Below are 17,757 nucleotides of genomic sequence, written 5' to 3'. Positions count from 1 at the left end.
GTTACTTTCGGTCCCGTTCCCCGGTACCCGTACCGTACCTACTCGTAAGGTTAGTCGTACACTATTAAGTTCTTCTACTATATATATATATATATAAGGTAGAGAGAGAGAACTGATGGTTTGTTTAGTGAGGAATAGGTTGGAAAGGAGGAAAGTGCTGAATTTATAGTCATATTCTGATGACAACGCTGTGATTTTTGTCTTCTTTGCCATAAGGGAATCTTGGGTGGTAATTTGATTTGCTCTGATACATATGGTGCTTTGCAACAGCAACTGATGTGTATCAAGACGCAAACGATTCGTGTAAAAGGAAAAATCTGGAAATTCTCTCTGTAAGTGATGTTGTTCTAAGTGAATGAGCATTAAACTTGACAAGTCATTCATTACAGGCAATAAAACACACTGTGATTCCACCAAATAAGCAAGAGATTTTCGGATTTATTTCTTCTTTGCATATGCACCCGGAAATTTGTTATGTATGCTCGCTCGTTTGCGTCTGCAGCACGCAGATGTGACAACCTCTCATGAGAGCAACTGAGTCAGAGCAAGCAAGCAAGTAAGCAGACAAACCTTGCTCTGCATCTCAATCCCTGGTACTTCTTGACCTGCAAGCCATGTTTCAGACTGAGGAGCCCATGAATATTTGTGTTTGTATGTCGATCCTGGTCAAGTCATCTCTTGTTCGTTGTCGCATGATCTGATGTCCAATTTATTCGGATATTTGCATGGTGTTACCAACCTACCTACTCGCCGCAATTCAAAACCGCGCGAGGAATACGACATACCAGGTATCCTACTGAATCATCGTGGTTAATTCTCACAGTCTGGCTACACCGGTGTCCAATTTGGAGGGAAGAATGCCCCTGCACTCTAGTGTTGGCAGCTATTTATTGGGTGTCTTAATTGAGTTTGCTATGGATGATGCCACAGTCAAAGCGCATGAATGCTACGGTATCCAGCCAAAGAGAGCTCTTTTTTAGCTGCTTATGCTTTAAAGCCGCCGGTGACCATGAGAATGAGGCTGGCTGAAGTCGTTAGCGACAATAGTGTCTGTCAGCTGTTACATCAGTGGCTAATAGCTCGACGAGCATAAGCTGAAGGTCAGGAGGGAAGCAAGACATGGTACACGGTATAACTGAATCTTGTTTCCCCTCTTTTTATCACATGCTCGTAATAGCTTCTTGTATTCACATTCATACTGTCCTAATCATCGTATAACTGGTGTTCAATATGGCTCCAGCTTCAGAACCACTCTCAAAAGGGACATATGCACCTTCGGGTCCAAACGACATACGCGGCCCCTGCCCGATGATAAACTCTCTCGCGAATCATGGCTATCTTCCCCGCGACGGCCGAAATGTTCGAGTTGAAGAAGTTCTCGCTGGCATGGACGCAGTTGGCCTCTCCAAGCCTCTCGCTGCTGCCTTTGCCAATCCCATCTTTCAAGAACGCGCGCCTTCAAAATTTCACGATGACCCAGTCGTCAAGAAGTCTCTTTTGCAAAGTATTTTGCTAACGATCAGGGACCCTTGGTCTCTGTTGGGTCGATTTGGTATGCGCAAGCCGGGTCAGCTGGACTCTGAGGGTCACAGGGTTCTGAACTTGGACCAGCTCGGGTTACCCAACACAGTTGAGCACGATATATCTTTGACCCGCCGGGATCATCAACAAGGTGATAACATCACTCTTCAGAAAGACCTTGTCGAAGATCTCTTGGCGAGTTCAAAGGACGGGCAGACTCTTACTGCGAATGACCTCGCAGAGTTTCGCAAGAAGCGCATCGCCAGACAGAGAGAGGATAACCCGGGTCTTCAATACGGGTCTTTCGAACACGATCTTGCGTGTGCGGAGATTGCCCTGATCCTCAATGTCATTGGAAGTGGTGATAGAGTGCCATGTAACTATGCCAGGGCCTTTTTGCAGGAAGAGAGACTGCCGATGCAAGAAGGGTGGAAGAGAGAGGAGTCGAAACTGGGTATAATTGGATTGCTCACCAAGAGGAACGGTATCAAGAAGATTATTGGTATGGAATTCAAGTCTTGATGTCAAGGTTGTCTCTCATTTTACTTCTGTAACAATTTCACCCGGGAAGCCTTTCTTTCATCTTGCTAATCAATGGAGGCAATATTGATGACCAAATTGGTTGGTTTATACAGAATGATAGATAGGTATCTCCTTATGACAACACCTCCCAGCACGACTACCTACCTTACTGCCTCCACTCTTTTACCTACCTTACCTCCTCGGTGATTTTGTTCATCCAGGGCCCACCCGCTTTCAATTCCATGACAACTAGATCCATGGTCATTCTTTCATCTTCAAGCTCCTTCCATTTTCTGACATCTTGACCGAGTGTTTCCGGATACCTTAGAAGTGGCAAGTGCGGATACGGGGGTTTCCAGTCACGCGGAGATCGTGACGGGTAGTTGCAGTTTCACCAAGGATGACTCCTTCCTGCGAGATGCAGTCAGCCATGACATTGGAAGGTTATTGCATTAAATTCGCGCTTTCTGTAAGACATTTACCTGCAGTCAACCTTTTTCAAGGCCGTGGAAGGTAGGTACCTCTAGGTAAGTTCCTTGGCCCCCAAGTACCTACCAGGTATGTAGGTCTCTGACGGGCTGTTTTCTCCTGCCACGACCCATCCATCTCATCGTCTTACTTCTGCCATCTCCACAGCTTCATAACCTGTCCACCAAGAGATAAACCCTTGCAACTCGTCTCATTTGCCGCCTCGTTCAAGCCTCTAAATTGCAATGCAAAAGGACTATTCGATCACAATGTTGAGCAACAAGACCACGGGATACGGCATAAAATACCTTCCTAAACACTCACCCCTTCCACAATCCTCAAACTGTGCCCGACCAGCAAGTAAGTAGTATCCCACTATTCCAATGGAGTTGAACATATAATACTAACACTGCGTTCGAAGCCAGCCAGCTCATCAATCGCAAGCGTGTGACGCCCGAACACTCCCATTTGAAGACGACCAATCGCAAAAACCCAAGGAAAGAAATACTGAACGATGTGGTCGCTCTTGGGTAGTAGGTTGTCCTCTAAGAAGATGTTTCACTCATCTGCTAATTGTCCATTCTCATTTGCACAATACATCGATCACTTTCTGGAACCATCGTCTACATGACTGAATAAGGAATGAAGGGCTAGTGATCACTCCTATCCTTGAGTCTGTGAATCTTGTCAATACCTCAGCAAGATAGATCCAAGAAATGAGAGCATCAAGGATGTGGGCTGTTCTCTTTCTAACTCTCGTAGCACAACAAACACTCACCACAAGCCAGGCTTGTGTTCAGTTTGAGCTTGCGCAGCCACCCGACTCGCCTTCCCACACCATACCGTACCGTGCCGTTGCGTATCATGCCGACCTTGGCGCCATCGTGTCAAGCGACTTCACCGCGAACTATCTCTCCATTGCACAGGGCGGCCGAGTTTCCATACAAGGCTAGATATGTTGAACGCTCCGCTCTGTCATGCGGTTGCACTTGTCCTCCAGCGCACGTCAGCTTGATCCTGTACCTAGTGCAGAATCTCTCTTGTCTACATTCCAAGTATGCTAGCTCGATATGCGAGTATCTATTATGAGCTTTGCCTGCAGCATATGCGTAACTCGACTCGACCAGGGCTTCCATGCTACGGGCAGGTGCTTGGATTCCTGTCCTGACACAGAGCTCTGGCTTCTATTGAACCTCGGGACGAGCAATAGGCTTGGACTTCATCATACAACTTACACAACTGCCCGCCCGATGCCGCGGACTTACCTTTCGGACAAACCCACACACTTTTCGTTGGCCCAAACAGCATTTTTCGGCCTACATCCCCTGAAATATACAATGTGATCGACCACATCCCGCATCAACACCACAAACGACCAACGCGGATCATCATGGTTACTGTGGCCTGGCTTGCGGACACCCGCATCCTTCGAAACTGAGCCGCCCGGTTCTCGCAGCACCCTGATGATACGATACGCACGGGTTCGTACAGCCTCCAGACGACACTAACAGGGTTTGGTCAACTAGCTCTCTGCCGTGCTTCCACGGCCAATTTTGGTGCTGTTGCTCAAGAATTGATACATAAGCCTATATATCGAGAGGCAATCTCCTGCCAACTTGCCAGGACAAAGACTCACAAGACCTTCTTCGTCCCGTGCCTGCCCAGACATTCTAAACCCACCCTAACGCCAATCCATATCTTGTCACAATGATCTTCCCAGTCAGCTCCGACTCTGCCCAGGCTTCCAGCCCTGATCCTGTCGCCAATCCGCCAGCTCAAACCCCCGAACCAGCTCGCTATCAGGTTTTTCATATCCAACACTCCCCTGGCACTCACAAGATCTTCATTCCAACAAGCTCTCCGCGACCGGCAGGCTATCTCTATCATGTTCTGGAATCTTCAAACCCTGGACATACGCAGCCTACCATGACTCTGGTCTCGGATATCGTCGAGACTCTAGGTCAGGTTGGCACCATTCATGATAGCAGATGTGTCGGCTCCATTGCGTCCCAAGAACTCGACAATGCGTGCGCTATGATCAAGAGTCACCCAAGACCATTCGATCCTTACGAGCCTGCCAACGCTCCTGGCAGACCTGGCCGCTGCGAGCTTTGGGTCCTCTCTGTAATCGATACACTGCTTGGGGACGGCCTCCTCCAGCCGCTTCCGTCGGAGCCTACCTCTCGAGCCCATCAACCTCCAAGACATCATCACACATCTCACTGCACTCACCAACGCCTCTACTCGTATCATCCCTATCGACGAAGGAGCCGCCCGGCTTTGGACCGTGAGTGATGAATGCCAGATGCACCGACCCTGTTGCAAATACTTGAGGCAGCAAGGAAATGTGTTTATTGCTTAACAAATGCCGGAAATTTGACGTGTACTTTCGCTCGAGGGAAATCATAATTTGAACGTACGACAAACAGGAAGTAAGGTGTGGCCAACACTTGTATTCATTCAACATACTTTTGCAACAATAATAAATCATGAGATTCAACTCTCCCAAGCATTCCGCCCCAAGCGAATAAGAAACAAGACTCATAAACTCCCTGTATCTGTCCCAAGGCACTATCAAGATTCAACAACCATAGGATATGAGACAGACGTAAAATAACAGCACGTTCAAACGAGATGCGTCCATGGGATCCAGGATTAGAAAAAGAACAAAAAAGTAGATCATAGAGCCAACCCGTCTAAACCCTCAATTCATCCTCCTGCTGCGCCATCCATGCTACCAACCAGGCTTCTTCTCATAGTACCAAGCACACAATCATTCGCATAAAAAAGATCCGGTTATCCAGTTTTGATCAAAATCCAGTAATGTCGTGATATATGCATGTACAGCTCCGGAAGTCACATTGTGCTTGATTGAAAGGTCGAAATATCGTTCCGATAACTGACTCCAAATACAACGTAGCGAGTCCAGGATCAAGGTATCCACACGCCAGGTTGCTCTAAATTGTCGACTTCCACAATTGCCATGTGTCCAGCAGGGTGTAGCAAATATCCAGGCTTGAGCGAGTTGACTCATCCCAAAGGTTACTCAAGAAGTCGGCCCGCGATGCAAACAGGAATGGATTCAGTAGAATCCACGGCAACAAGCGACCTATGTCGCAGACAGTAACGAAGCAAGTTGCGATCCAGTGATGTGAAACGAGATTGAATCCAGATTCGTAGTCATTGAATCACATTGTTTGCATGTTACCTTGGCTCCTTTGGCATGGTATGCTTAGATACTTGTTTTGTTTCTTTGTGTCCCAGGCAACCCATTGCAGACGCAAATGAGTACCGATATCGTCAGTGACGAATGAGCAAACCTCGGCTGAGGTAAGTTGTCCAGGTCATAGGATCCAAAGCAAAGCATTGCTTGAGTAGGAAGAGATCCAGGCAAAAGCAAACATCCTCAGGGAGTGGGTCCATTCCTTGGTCAAGCGGGAAGGTATTTGCCAGGTGGTTGATCAGAGTCCAAGATGTCCAGGAAGTCCAGTAAGAGGTATGAGGTATCTGAGTCCAGGGAGTTCATTTGTGCACCTAGCTGCTTGTGTCAAGTCTGGCGAGTCAGTGTCTTTGCGATTCATATCAAGACAAATATCCATGGAAAGTCCCTATGTGGAAAGAAACAGGAAGAGGGGGAAAGAGGGGGAAAGCAGAAATTCCTTTCAAAAGGGTTGGCTAATATATACAAGCTCAATCGAACTCACCTTGCTGTCCGGATGCCGGCCTCTGCCAATTATTATTCCGATAAACACCACGTTTTCACGATGCTGAACACCGAAGAATCCGGGAGCTAAAGACATTGGAGTCGAGAGCAAGAACCAGCCAGATCCAGGGAAGAACGGAAAACAGAATACTCCCCCTGAGGGTACGTCCGGACAGCAAGGTCATGACATCGAAATACCACCCCAGATCCACCTGGTAAGGGATGGCTCCCCTTCCTTTTCCCAGCTCAGCGCCGTGTCCCATTGTAAAACGTATGCAGCATAATCTCATCCGTAAGGCAAATAGTGGTGTGTAGTCGATGAGGTCGTCAATCCAGGAAAGGCCCATCCACAATGCAATGTCGTCATAAAAAGAGTAAAGAAAAAAGACACCCAGGTATGCGTCTCGTAAGGTCCAGTTCGTGTATCCAGGGCATCATCGGTAGCAATAACAGTTGGCACGGTACGTCCAGGGGTATTATCGACTCCAAGGGAGATCCAGGTTCGTAGAAAACGGAATCAGCGTCCAGAGGATGGAATTTGATACCTTTCCAATAGGAAGTTCCTATTGAGATGCAAACTTGCAACTCGGTGGCGGCACCAGCCAGAGAAAAGAAACCGGAAACCTCTGAAGGGGATCATATCCGGAAGAAACAGAAAAGGATGAAATGGTCGATCCAAGGAAAATAAGCCGTACTCCATGTAACCCGGTCATTATGCAGAAATCATCACACTCGCGAGGAGGTCGGATTGCCTCGTCAAGTTCAGGCAGGAAAGGGAAGGGCACAAAGATCCGGCCTCAGTCCTCCGGGAAACACACCTTTTACCGGCGGCTTGATCGGTGGTGTCGGTCTGTGCTGTGCCTGTCGCTCTCTCGCTCACTACGTCGGCTGCTGGAGGTACCACTGGGATTTGTTTGAGTATTTGTTGGTGTCGCAGAAGCGCGAGTACGGGGGGTTTCTTCATACTGTGTGGCCTGGGTATATCCTTGTGCTGTTGATTGACCTGCTAGACCTTGAGTGTTAGTAATTCGACCATGTGGAAACCCGCCGCGCGAGTGTTGCCTCCGCTATACGCACCACGACCGTAGAAGGGATCCTGGGGCTGCATCGCGTAGCCCGCAGGAGGAGCCTGACCTGAATATGGGTAAGCAGTGGCTGTATAGCCTTGTTGCGTGGGAGCAGCAGTGGCATAAGCCTGCTGTGCAGCAGCTGATGATGTGGCCATCTGGTTAGCGTAAGGGTCGTATCCGCCTCTAGGGCGCTGGTTTGTTCCAACGGCCACGTAGGGGCTCTGGGAAGCCTGGTAGGATGGATCCATGGTGGCCGCGGTAGTAGAGCTGAACCTTGTATCCGCTGGGGGAGGAGATTGCTGGGTTTGGGCATAACCGGCAAACGCACCACTACTTGAGGCACCGTAGGACTGGCCGTATGAGCCAGCGGCTCCAGTGTAACCGGGAGCACCCGTTCCTGGGTATCTGGGACCATCAAAGCCAGGGTCACGAGCGAATGGGTCGGTCTGATAAGGGCCCTCGGTAGGACCGTGGTGCTGACGCGACTGGTGCGTCTCCGAGTAGCGGTATTGCACTACAGGTGAGTTAGATGAGTGTCTCGGCGGTACGCCAATGTTTCTCGAGGCAATAGTACCTCCAGAGGTATTGCGCGACGTCTGCGCACGCCTTTCACTATCCCATCGAGCAGAGTCTGCTTTTAGATCCTCAATCATAGCCTGGCGTATCATTAGTATCTGATGAGTAGTTATTGACGCTGAGAAAGAAACCCACAGTTGTAAGATTCCTGTAAGCGGTGATGTAGTAGCCTTGCACGGCTTGGCCTGTCTGAGGGTTCTGTCGTCATGAAATGTGAGTCATTTGTTTCATTGCGATAGTGGGGTTCATCAAGGTAGATGGCGTACCTCGTAATGACCGGGACGCACGAGGGCATCGTTTCCCAGATAGCGGCAGATGTCTGCGGAGATGACTTCACGGTCGATGCCATCGCGAGGGACGAAGTATTCGTTTTGTCGTCCCGTACCTGACGTGGTAGGGGCAGCGTTCCGGGATGATCTCGACATGTTGTTGATGTGTGGGGAGGATATGGCCGACGAAGTGGTAAGATGAGATGAGGAAGAAGAAGAGATGGAAGAGAAGGTCGACAGAAGTGCGGGAGACGAGGAGATAGAGCCGGAAATGGGGGAGGAGGGAGACGACGTGGAGGGAGCTGAGAGGGTAGAACAGGCAGAAAGAGAAGAAGCGGGCAGGTGAGGATGAGGAGGAAGAAAAGGCGAATGGCGGTGGTGGGCGGTGGGCGTATCCTGTGGGTCTGCACTGTCTATTGGCTGTGGTAATGGTGGTGCTGATGCTAGGCGCTGACGAGGGGATTTCCCACTGGCAGAGTGACTTGCAGGAGACCGAGAGGCCAGAAGACGTCTGCTGGCACCAGTGCTGACACTCGAGCTCGAGCTCAGATTGGAATTTGACCGGCAGTGGGACAGGTTTTGCTGACGGCGAGACGTAGTTGGCTGGAAGCGTCGCCTCGGCGGTGGTCTTGGTGGAGATACAGGAGAAGGCAGAGGAGGAGGAGGGGCCAGTCCAAAGACAGATGTTGCTGGTGCTGATGATGGAGGTGCTGGGAGGGGGGAAAGAAAATGAGAATGGTGGCAATGAGCATGCAGGAGGTTGGTTCTGCTGATGCTGATAACCAAACCCGGAAGGTTGAGGTTGCTGATGACTTGTTGATATTGATGGGTCGTCGCCCACAAAACCCTGATACTGTTGGGCGTTGTGGTTTTTGTGGTGGAGCTGGTTTTGCAGTAAGCCAAGATAGTATAAGCTGGGGTCTCCCGGCTGCTCGAGACAAGCTGCAGACTCTGCTAAAACTTCGTCTATTGATGAGGAGTTTCCCTCTTCAGGCTGGGCTGTCAACGTGATGACTGATTCTTCCCTGGGACTATCCGTGCCGGACGCTTGTCTCCCTCCTTGACCGAGCCCAACACCAAGCTGCGGGATCTGCAACTGGCGCTGGCCTCGTGCGTGGGTGCCCTGATATTGATCCTGATCCTGGCTAGCCTGGTCCTTGTCTGTTCCGTGCTGCCAACAACCCTGCGTCCAGTGGCGACCTATTTTGGTGGACCGTTGGACGTTACCGAAGCCAGATGCGGTTGGCACGTCCTGGGTTTGCAGAGCTTGCTCTACAGCGCGTCCTCTGCCTTGCCCGCCTGGGTCTTGGTCTCGTGGTTGGGCTTTGACTTTAGCGGTGACTGGCGACACTTGGGCACCGCGAGAGGCTGGGCTAAACCTTCTGCTTGTCGGTTGAGAAGCTCTGGGTTTCAATCCCTCTCCCAGATTCTGCTCTCGACTTTCTTGTGACTCTGCGACCAAGCGGTTTCCGGCTGGCGAGTCACAGCGCAGCCTACCGTGTGCTGAATGATCAATGATTGCGGTGGCGGTCACGGCGAACGCCGCTTGTTGTCAATTAACTTTCAAACCCCGCGACAAGGCTTGTTCGATTTTCTGCGAAACTGTTCAAAGTCCCGTACCTAGGTTTTAGCATCTATCCCGTCAACTGAGGTTTTGCACCGTGATGTACCCCTCGTGTGGTGTGACAGGTGCGCTGTAAGCCACTTTTCCTGTCTTATCCCATTAAGGAAGTGCAGATGTCTCGTCGTCCAGGTCGCAACGTGGCTTGTCCCTTGTTTGTTCCAAAGATAGCGAAATTGCGTCAGTTATGGGGTACTTTGATTGAAATATCAATTCTCGAAAATTGAACATGTAAAAACGATTCAACCTGTCGTTTATTAAGATCGAACCCGTCGCGGTCCGGATCAAAGATCGAAACGGATCACGACCTTGTCTGTGCTGGCAACGCAGAATGTCTGGGTCCTTTGGGGACAGCTGTTGGCAACCAAACAAGTTGCAGATATCAATAGCATGCGCGGCAGATGACACTTCCAATATCGCTCTGTTTCTCGCGTACAAGGCTATCCCTTGTTTTGACGATGCCCAACGACCACTCGAGCCTTCTTCTCCGTCTGTGGTAGGATAATGATGGCGGTACGCCGTCTCTAAGTTACGATCGCCCTCAAGCGGAGCTGAGATACCTCGTACGAAACTCGAATAGGCGACATCAAACTTTGTTTTCTTTCAAGAGATCAGCGCTTGTTGGCGAGACTAGTACTGTAGTGCCGTGAGGTAAATTGTAGACGCGAAGAGAAATAATGATGGGGGTACTATGACGTCTTGCTTTCCAACTTGGGGCTTTGTTTTCCTTTTCCAGGGAAGTGCCGTGATCTGTAATAACGAGGCTACCTTGTCGAAGTGACAGAAGAACGAGAGTGGACGAGAAGAATGAGCGGCCACAATCTGTGCCATCGCCCTCAGCTCATCATACACCTCACAATGCTGCTTTATATCTCTCGTCAAGTATTCAATACTCCCGATACGTGCAGATTCACTATCGCTCCTCAACTCTAAGCGACACGTAGATAGATGGAGCTGGTCGTAGCTCTACTCAGCTCTTCGTCACCATTCGCAAGGAAAGCTGTGCCTCTATTCCGTTGCGGTTGCAATATTCGGCCTCGCCCAACTGTCTCGGGACGTTGGGCATCCTTACTCCTGTGGCTCCTTGTTTCTCCATGCCATGTCCCAGTCGTTGTCGCTGACCGTGAATTGCAACCTTTAACGCCCACAAATGATAGGCAACGTGTTTCCACAGCGGGATACTTGTCAGATGTTGCGATATTCCAACAATACCGCAGCTGCATTTGAGGCCTATTCCCGGTTTCAATCTCTGAGTGGCTGGCGGCTGGCTTTTCGGCTGCACTTTGGAGGGTGGGTTGGGTAGCAATGCCTGCACCAATTGGAGCCCAACTCTCTGCCCGCAGGTCCATGTGTTCGGTGCCCAAGCCTTGCTGTCCAATCATCTGGGGAACTTTGACCCAAACTTGTCAACATCTTGGCATCCCACGAAGTCGTACATTTTGTCATTGACTTTGATGGTTTCTGTACTCCGTACATCCATCAGCAGACTGTGGTTTTATTAACATGCTTCCGGCCTCTCCGTTGATTCAAGATGAGACGCGTGCGTGAGAGCACGACAGCCTTGGTTTTTGCTGATCCCCCTGATGGTCGCTTCGGCTGTTCGCAGCCTTACCGAGCTGTCAAGGCGCTTCGGTTGTTTTGACAGACTTGTGTGACCAAGAATCTGCATGTTTCCTGAATTGTGCATCTGCCTCTTTCTTCAAGGGGTTTCCAAAACGCCAACGAAAAGTGGATTATCGCACAGCCACGGCTGTACGAACAAGTCCAAGTCTCGTGTATGCTGAGCAGAATGTTGATAACAACCAATGTAACATGTCGTCTTCTGGCGGCAAAGCCCAGGTATAAGCCGATGCCGGTGCATCGAGTTACCTCCTGCCATCATGCCGTGACCTTTTGTTGACGATAACGCAAAGTGAGCGTGAGCAATTGCAACACAAACCTGCAAAAAGCTCGGGCGAGAAACCGCAGAGTAATCACTCTCTGTTCAACCAAATTTGAGCCGACTTTGACCTTGCTCGAGTTTGCCTCCCCGGCTCCTTCTTGAAGTGGTTCCTTGCGTCTTTTGCGCAGAGTTACGTGCAGCAGGTTGTCGCTCAGCGAATGTGGGCTTGACACGTTCTGCGTCTTGTAGATCTTTGGCCATATGCCAATCTCTATGGCTTTGCAACGCTTCCGGGTCTGCGAAGCTGGCCTTGCAGCGAGAACATACAACATCGGTCAATGAATGCTGTTGTTGATCCACTTGCACATCGAAGGCGCTTTCATGCCACGGTGATCCATGAGACTCATGCATAGTAAGGTCGGATTCATGGCGGGCCTCATAATCATACTTAGTAGCGAGAGTGAAGGTCTTTTGGGCGGGATCTGGTGGCAAAGAGCTATCTTTGGGGTCTTCCTCGGGAGTATGTGAGTCGGTTAGGGAGGTCTTTTCGTGGTCAGTGGAGGGTCGCTTGGAGAAGAACCGCTGAATGCCACCATCCTCGACGCGGCGTTTCTTCGCGGAGGGTTCCGGTCCAGTAGAATATTGACGGCTATCGGGAATCGATGATCGAAGAGCTTCTGCCTCTTCCCCCTTGACCAGAAATGCGCCAATCCCCATGTTGCCTTTGACGCCGTCTTCAAAGCCTGCTACGCTGAGACTCAAGTTTGCACAAGGCCAGACTCCTCTCCCTTCTGCGATTATTTGCGAAAGGAGGTCCTTGGCCAACTCGAAAAGACTGCCTTCGTCTATGGTTCTCCCCTGAGGGATGGGTCCCGACCGAGATCTCACTTGTCCCTCATGGCGATGATGTAAGTTCATCGTCCTCGGTCTTCTTTTGTTTTCCAGAACTCCCTCCTCAATGAGGCGAGCGAATATGTCAGCTGCGAAGATTCTCAGCCATTGCGTTGCTTGTTCTGAAGAGTTGATAGTTGGACGAAAAGATTTAGCCGACAGCATCGATTTGATCTGTGTTCTTGAATTGACCTCGCTTGCGTCAATACCTCGGATGGTGTTATATATCCAAAGACCTGTGTCATGGCCAAGCTTTGCTTTCATAGTTGTCAAAGGAACATCCAACAGTTCAGTGACGCTCTCTGTGTTGAATGTCGATACGATCTGCTCGCCGAGTTTGCCGCCCAAGTTTCGAAGTTTTGTGATTTTGAAGCCAGCCATGAAAGCAGGTACAGCTCTGTTGCGTACAACAGTCTGTTTGTTTGGTTTCTTGTACGCCGAACCCAACTTACTGAGAAGCTTGTTGCTTGCTACTCCAGCTGAGCATGTGTATCCCAACTTCTGTCGAACTTCGGCCCTGACTTTGCGAACGATCTCAGATCCGATAAGGATTGCTACATCATCCCAATCCGGGTCGACTGTTTCCTGTTCCTCATCCAGATCAATCAAAGCATCGGTCTGCCAGTCGAGCGCGGCAATGGATGGCAAGGGAAGGTTCTCAGTAGGATCGTCATAGGGGGGCGGGTTTGATAATTCTGGAAAGCGTTGCAGAAGGATCTGGTGGATTTGGCTCGAAAGATCGAGGAAGACCTCATCAATACTTGCTTTTTCCACCTTCTGGAGATCCAGCGGCAGAGCCTCTTTGATACATGCTAAGATCTTTCGAGACTGGAGGCGATAGTGATCAAGTGAAACCTTATCTGTTGCTATGTGGGCGGCGGCATCCTCGCGATATGCCCACTTGTCGTCACCTTCTCTCCATGTAGCTACGTGCTGGGCGATAAGTTCAGGGCACAACTTTTTGGCTTCTTCGACATTGCAATGGCGTCCAATGCCAAATTCGCGTGCAGGATAGTTGACTGCGATGAGACCTTGCCTGCTGGAATGTCAGAAATTCGAATGTGAGTTGGAGAATCATCATGTTAGGAGCAACGCTCTAGTGATAACTGGGGAGAACAGAGCTCCAGGACTGGACATAAACCCCAGCGTGGCAAAACGAGGCTTTCATTTCCATGGCTATGGACAACCACCGCCTATGAATGTAATCGTGACAACTTTGCCTGCCATCATACAATTTGTGGCCGAGAATAGTGGAGTGACAAGGGCCAAGTGTTACACAACCTGGGTCGAGAGGTCACGATCTTCGGAGAATCAACATATGAGTTTTCGAAGGTTTCACTGAGAATGTTCTCGGGGGCTGTAAGGTGAATTGTTGACTCGCATTTCCATGCTCTACCGCCTTTCAGAGATTCTTGGAAGGAGCATTCTCTGTTCCGCGAACAATAAACGATCATGGCAAAAAGCACGAATATGCTTAGTGACGATCCATCTCGCAAGGTTGAGAGTAACACGATGCAAGCCTCAGCGAAAACTAATTGCTAGTGTCCAATCACTGCTGCATCTGAAGAGAAGGATCGAACAGCAGACTCGATTCTCAGTCCAACAGAGGACTTGAGGAATCGGAGAAAAGAGAAAACACCTTGTGTTCCATGAGAAGTGTGAGAGTGCAGGAAAATCAGGGCTTGACGTTGGTAGGGACTCGGGAAATAGGAAATGCATTTGTGCTCACCACTGTTGAACAGCTAACGGCTTGTCCTCTGGAATACCAAGTCTAACCGTCTCGCACTGCGCATAAAAGGCGTCGAGGTCGATGTGGGCAATGACGCGCAGCGGGTTCGAAGTGTTGGACGAAGCCAGCTGTGAGAATTGGCGATACGTGAACTGGGAACGCCGCCGGCCTCCTCCAAGCAGTGGTGACGAAGCCCCGAGAGGCCTGTGTAGCGGTGACGAAGACATAAATTGCGAGGCTTGGATGATTTTAGGGCTTTCTTGACGGTGAAAAATGCTTTCGTGTTGTGCGGCTACTGCAAGGCGTTGGTAATGCAGGCGGTCGATGTCTCTCTTGACAGATAATTTCTCGTGTCCGTGAACGCCACAAACAGTGCGATAATGTCGCTCTCCTCGCAAGCTCTTCACAATTTGGAGCTGGGCTTGTTGAGAGAATAGAGAGAATTGAGATATGCTTCTACGAGGAGTCGTGAGCTTGAAGATGAAGATAGATGTGGTGAATGGAAAGAGGAACGCGAGATGTGATAGGTTCGCGCCAGTGCCATTCAACGCCTTCACAGAGCAAGATCCACTTTCGAACCTCGTTCCTTCTTGTCCTTGGTTGCCATTCAGTTAAAAGGTGAGGTTTTAAGTAGGATATCTCAGTTGTTTTCTCTAGGAAAGAAACGAGTCTCGCGGTGGTGAATGCCTGCTTCGATGATTGTGTTGTCTGGCGTTATCGAGGTTGCACCCTTGGCGATGCAGAAACATGCACATCATACATTCAAATGAGATGCTGGCCCAGAAATTGCAGTACCTCAACAAGACATTGAAAGAAGTTATCCTCTATGAGATTACGCATGTCCTAGTGAGATTACAAGTATTCAGTAATTTTATATGTACAGGAAGGTTCTTTGGTTGTTAGGTGTCAAGAAAACCACCCAACCCGTGATAGTCACCCTAGACCATGCAGGCGACGATGACTTCAGCCTGCATCACAGCCCATCGTGGTACAAGGCACTTCCCCTCCCCTCTTCAAGTGGCACTGCCTACATGAATTGACCATCTCAGTAACTTGGATCTCAGAGCAGTGCTCATCTGGCTCTCCATATTTTCCTTCACAACTACCTAACTCATCCCCAGCGCAAACGTATGAGCCTTGCCATCACCTCTTCTGGTACATACGACCAAAGCTCGTAGAGAATACGGGATCCCGTCCGCTCTCCCATCGTCAAGCTGCGAAGCGCCGGATTAGTAGTTGGGTCGGTGACGACCAGCGAATCCCCGGTGTTGTATGTGTTTTTGCAATATTTGACATCTCTTTTTGCTTGAGACTACTCAAGTTACTGCACATCCATATAAACGAACTGTGATACTTGTCGAAGGACCCTTCTATTTGCCGTTGACAATAGTACTAAAGCCTTTACCTTCTTCGTGGCCCCCCGCTCGCTGTTTAAGCTGCTCGTAGCACCAAGGAACAGTAGCGCGTGTCTGAGCAACCGATCCCAATGAAAACATAAGAAAACACACAAGTCTTTGTGCTTATTTTGGCGGTTAAGCTGGGATATACCAACTAGTTCTAGTCTTTAAACATTACGTATACCGCTACTGTCCTTTTCCACCTCTTGCCGCGTAACAAATGATATGAGTCTTTGTGAAACTCTTTGGGTATCTAATTCGAAGTCATAGCCGCTGCCCTCTTCTCGGGGTCGATCCCTTCAAGTCCATACCGTCTTTTCAACTCCTCCACCAGTGGCCCAAACTGGTAGTCGCTCACCATGCTATCATGGCGGCTACAGGGCGAGTGACGGATGGGTAGAAGCCACTCGATGATCGAGTCCCCCATGACTGATTTGAAGTTTTGCAGGTAACCCAGGTGCCATGGGTTCTCTCCAGGTTCTGCCTGAAGGATAGCGAATGTCCGCCTGGCTTGCTGGTCTCTAGCCGCCATTGCGCTTGCTCGTGCGGACGCAGCGCCGTTCGCCTGTGTCATCCCACTGGTGTGAGCTGCATCCGGGGTCCTGGGACCCTCTCCGGGTCTTTCCAGTGGGTAGGTGACGGTGTTGAATCGATCATTTGGAGGAGTGTCTGTCGGAATCCGAACTGCCAGTCGAAAGGTCTGGGTCTTCCTGTACAAGTCGACATTGGTGATGTTTTGAAAAGCAAACCTTAAAGCCGTGATTGTCATGGTTATGGTAAACAAACCGAAAAGACCACCAAGCGCCAGAGCAACAATGAGTCGCGCATCAATACTTTTGTCTTCCTGTAGGCGTAGGCTAGTAAGGTAGCCATTGGTAGAAATGATGATTATGCAAAAACAAGCGCAGTAGAAGCAAAATTGTATAAAAAAGTTAAAGGCTGCTGAAGCATTAGTTACTGCACAAGGTTTCGTTAGGGCTTAAACTCACAAGTTTCCGAGATGATGCCGCCCATCCAAGGACAGACATGATCCATCTTGTACACGCAATAATCATACTCGGTAGAATGATGCGCCCGGTCAGGCTTCCAATTTCTGCATTCGGAGCACCACTTAGGGCGACCATCGAGTTCGCAAACGAAGATATCTTTGCTGTAGAATGACTCAAGACCGGGGCTGTCGGGTTCATCGTCTCGAGGGGCCCAAGATCGCATCTCGACCTCGGCTCCGTTGCTCGCTCGTTGGTTACGCTCCTGCTCGATGGTTTCCCTTTGGGCTGTCCATGGCACAAATCCAGGGTTGTACTGAATCGTTACGTAGCATCGTATGTAGGCTGCGACCATGAGAAGGAGGAAGATAGAATATAGTGCAATTAGAACAACGCCAACTGCGGTCTTGCCCCTTTTTTGCATAAAGTCCTGGACTATTGATTGTCAGTAAATGTTTGACAAGCAGCAGCACAGCAATGCAGAGCTCACCGCAGCAGTAGACAATGATATTGTAGGTCGCGTAAGCAACGAGTGCCAGTCCCAGCAGAGGAAGCCCACGCGCGATCCATCGCGTGGAACAGCGGTTGCTGGTTGAGGTTTCTAGCATCTCATCGCTCCATGGGAAGGACCAAATCGACGAATGGCTGGATTGAAGGCTTGCGGGCGGCTCTGTCGCGGCGTTTACAGGGAGTGAATAATCTGATTGTGTACGAGCTGATCGTGGACGAGTAATGATCTCATCTTCTGTTGTTTGTGATGCGGCATTGGCAGTTCCCGCCGTTATAATAACAGTGCCAGGTTTGGCCAAGTCCGCCAAGTCCGACTCGCCCGGGTGGGCCATCACCGTGCTTTCCACTACGGCCGTTTCTTAGACCGCACTGTATAATTACCCAATCAGGCAATGCAAGATGGAAGGGTCCGAGGTTGGTAGATTCTACCGACCGATATATAATCGTCGACAGATTTTGGTTGCAGAAATAAAAAAAAGTCCGAAACGAACAGCGTGTGCAATACTTATGTTATGGAAATTATACTTCAATTCCCTTCACGTGTGAGTGGTAGTGTCCCCTTCTACTGGGCAATGTCAACTTAGACATCGATGTAGAGTACTCTCGAAGCTA

General features: G+C 49.7%; 5 protein-coding genes and 1 non-coding gene; 3 read left to right on the top strand and 3 right to left on the bottom strand.

Annotated features, from left to right (window-relative positions):
• Positions 1-1,230: 1,230 nt before the first annotated feature.
• Positions 1,231-2,043, top strand: FFUJ_05660 (related to chloroperoxidase; the record flags this gene model as incomplete). The annotated part of the gene is made up of 1 exon (XM_023578897.1): positions 1,231-2,043. The coding sequence occupies one exon, from the start codon at positions 1,231-1,233 to the stop codon at positions 2,041-2,043; it is 813 nt and encodes a 270-aa protein (XP_023431830.1).
• Positions 2,044-4,218: 2,175 nt separating this feature from the next.
• On the top strand, positions 4,219-4,806 carry FFUJ_05659 (uncharacterized protein; the record flags this gene model as incomplete). Its single annotated transcript, XM_023578896.1, has 1 exon — positions 4,219-4,806. One exon carries the CDS (start codon positions 4,219-4,221, stop codon positions 4,804-4,806), a length of 588 nt encoding a protein of 195 aa, XP_023431829.1.
• A 2,414-nt stretch (positions 4,807-7,220) lies between these two features.
• Positions 7,221-8,285, bottom strand: FFUJ_05658 (uncharacterized protein; the record flags this gene model as incomplete). XM_023578893.1 has 3 exons in its annotated part: positions 7,221-7,940; positions 7,996-8,058; positions 8,127-8,285. 3 exons carry the CDS (start codon positions 8,283-8,285, stop codon positions 7,221-7,223), a joined length of 942 nt encoding a protein of 313 aa, XP_023432872.1.
• A 3,449-nt stretch (positions 8,286-11,734) lies between these two features.
• On the bottom strand, positions 11,735-14,479 carry FFUJ_05657 (related to DNA polymerase eta; the record flags this gene model as incomplete). XM_023578892.1 has 3 exons in its annotated part: positions 11,735-12,759; positions 12,976-13,559; positions 14,253-14,479. 3 exons carry the CDS (start codon positions 14,477-14,479, stop codon positions 11,735-11,737), a joined length of 1,836 nt encoding a protein of 611 aa, XP_023431828.1.
• A 933-nt stretch (positions 14,480-15,412) lies between these two features.
• FFUJ_r4 lies at positions 15,413-15,528 on the top strand. The gene has a single exon (XR_002792820.1). It is a non-coding gene; the product is annotated as a ribosomal RNA (ribosomal RNA).
• Positions 15,529-15,902: 374 nt separating this feature from the next.
• FFUJ_05656 (probable Palmitoyltransferase PFA5) lies at positions 15,903-17,477 on the bottom strand (the record flags this gene model as incomplete). XM_023578891.1 has 3 exons in its annotated part: positions 15,903-16,588; positions 16,639-17,070; positions 17,126-17,477. 3 exons carry the CDS (start codon positions 17,475-17,477, stop codon positions 15,903-15,905), a joined length of 1,470 nt encoding a protein of 489 aa, XP_023431827.1.
• Positions 17,478-17,757: the final 280 nt, after the last annotated feature.

The sequence above is a fragment of the Fusarium fujikuroi genome, chromosome FFUJ_chr06 (genome assembly GCF_900079805.1).
Source record: "Fusarium fujikuroi IMI 58289 draft genome, chromosome FFUJ_chr06".
NCBI classification, from domain to species: Eukaryota; Fungi; Ascomycota; class Sordariomycetes; order Hypocreales; family Nectriaceae; genus Fusarium; species Fusarium fujikuroi.
The sequence above is the reverse complement of the archived record's forward strand: the minus strand, read 5'-3'. Positions and strand labels throughout refer to the sequence as shown.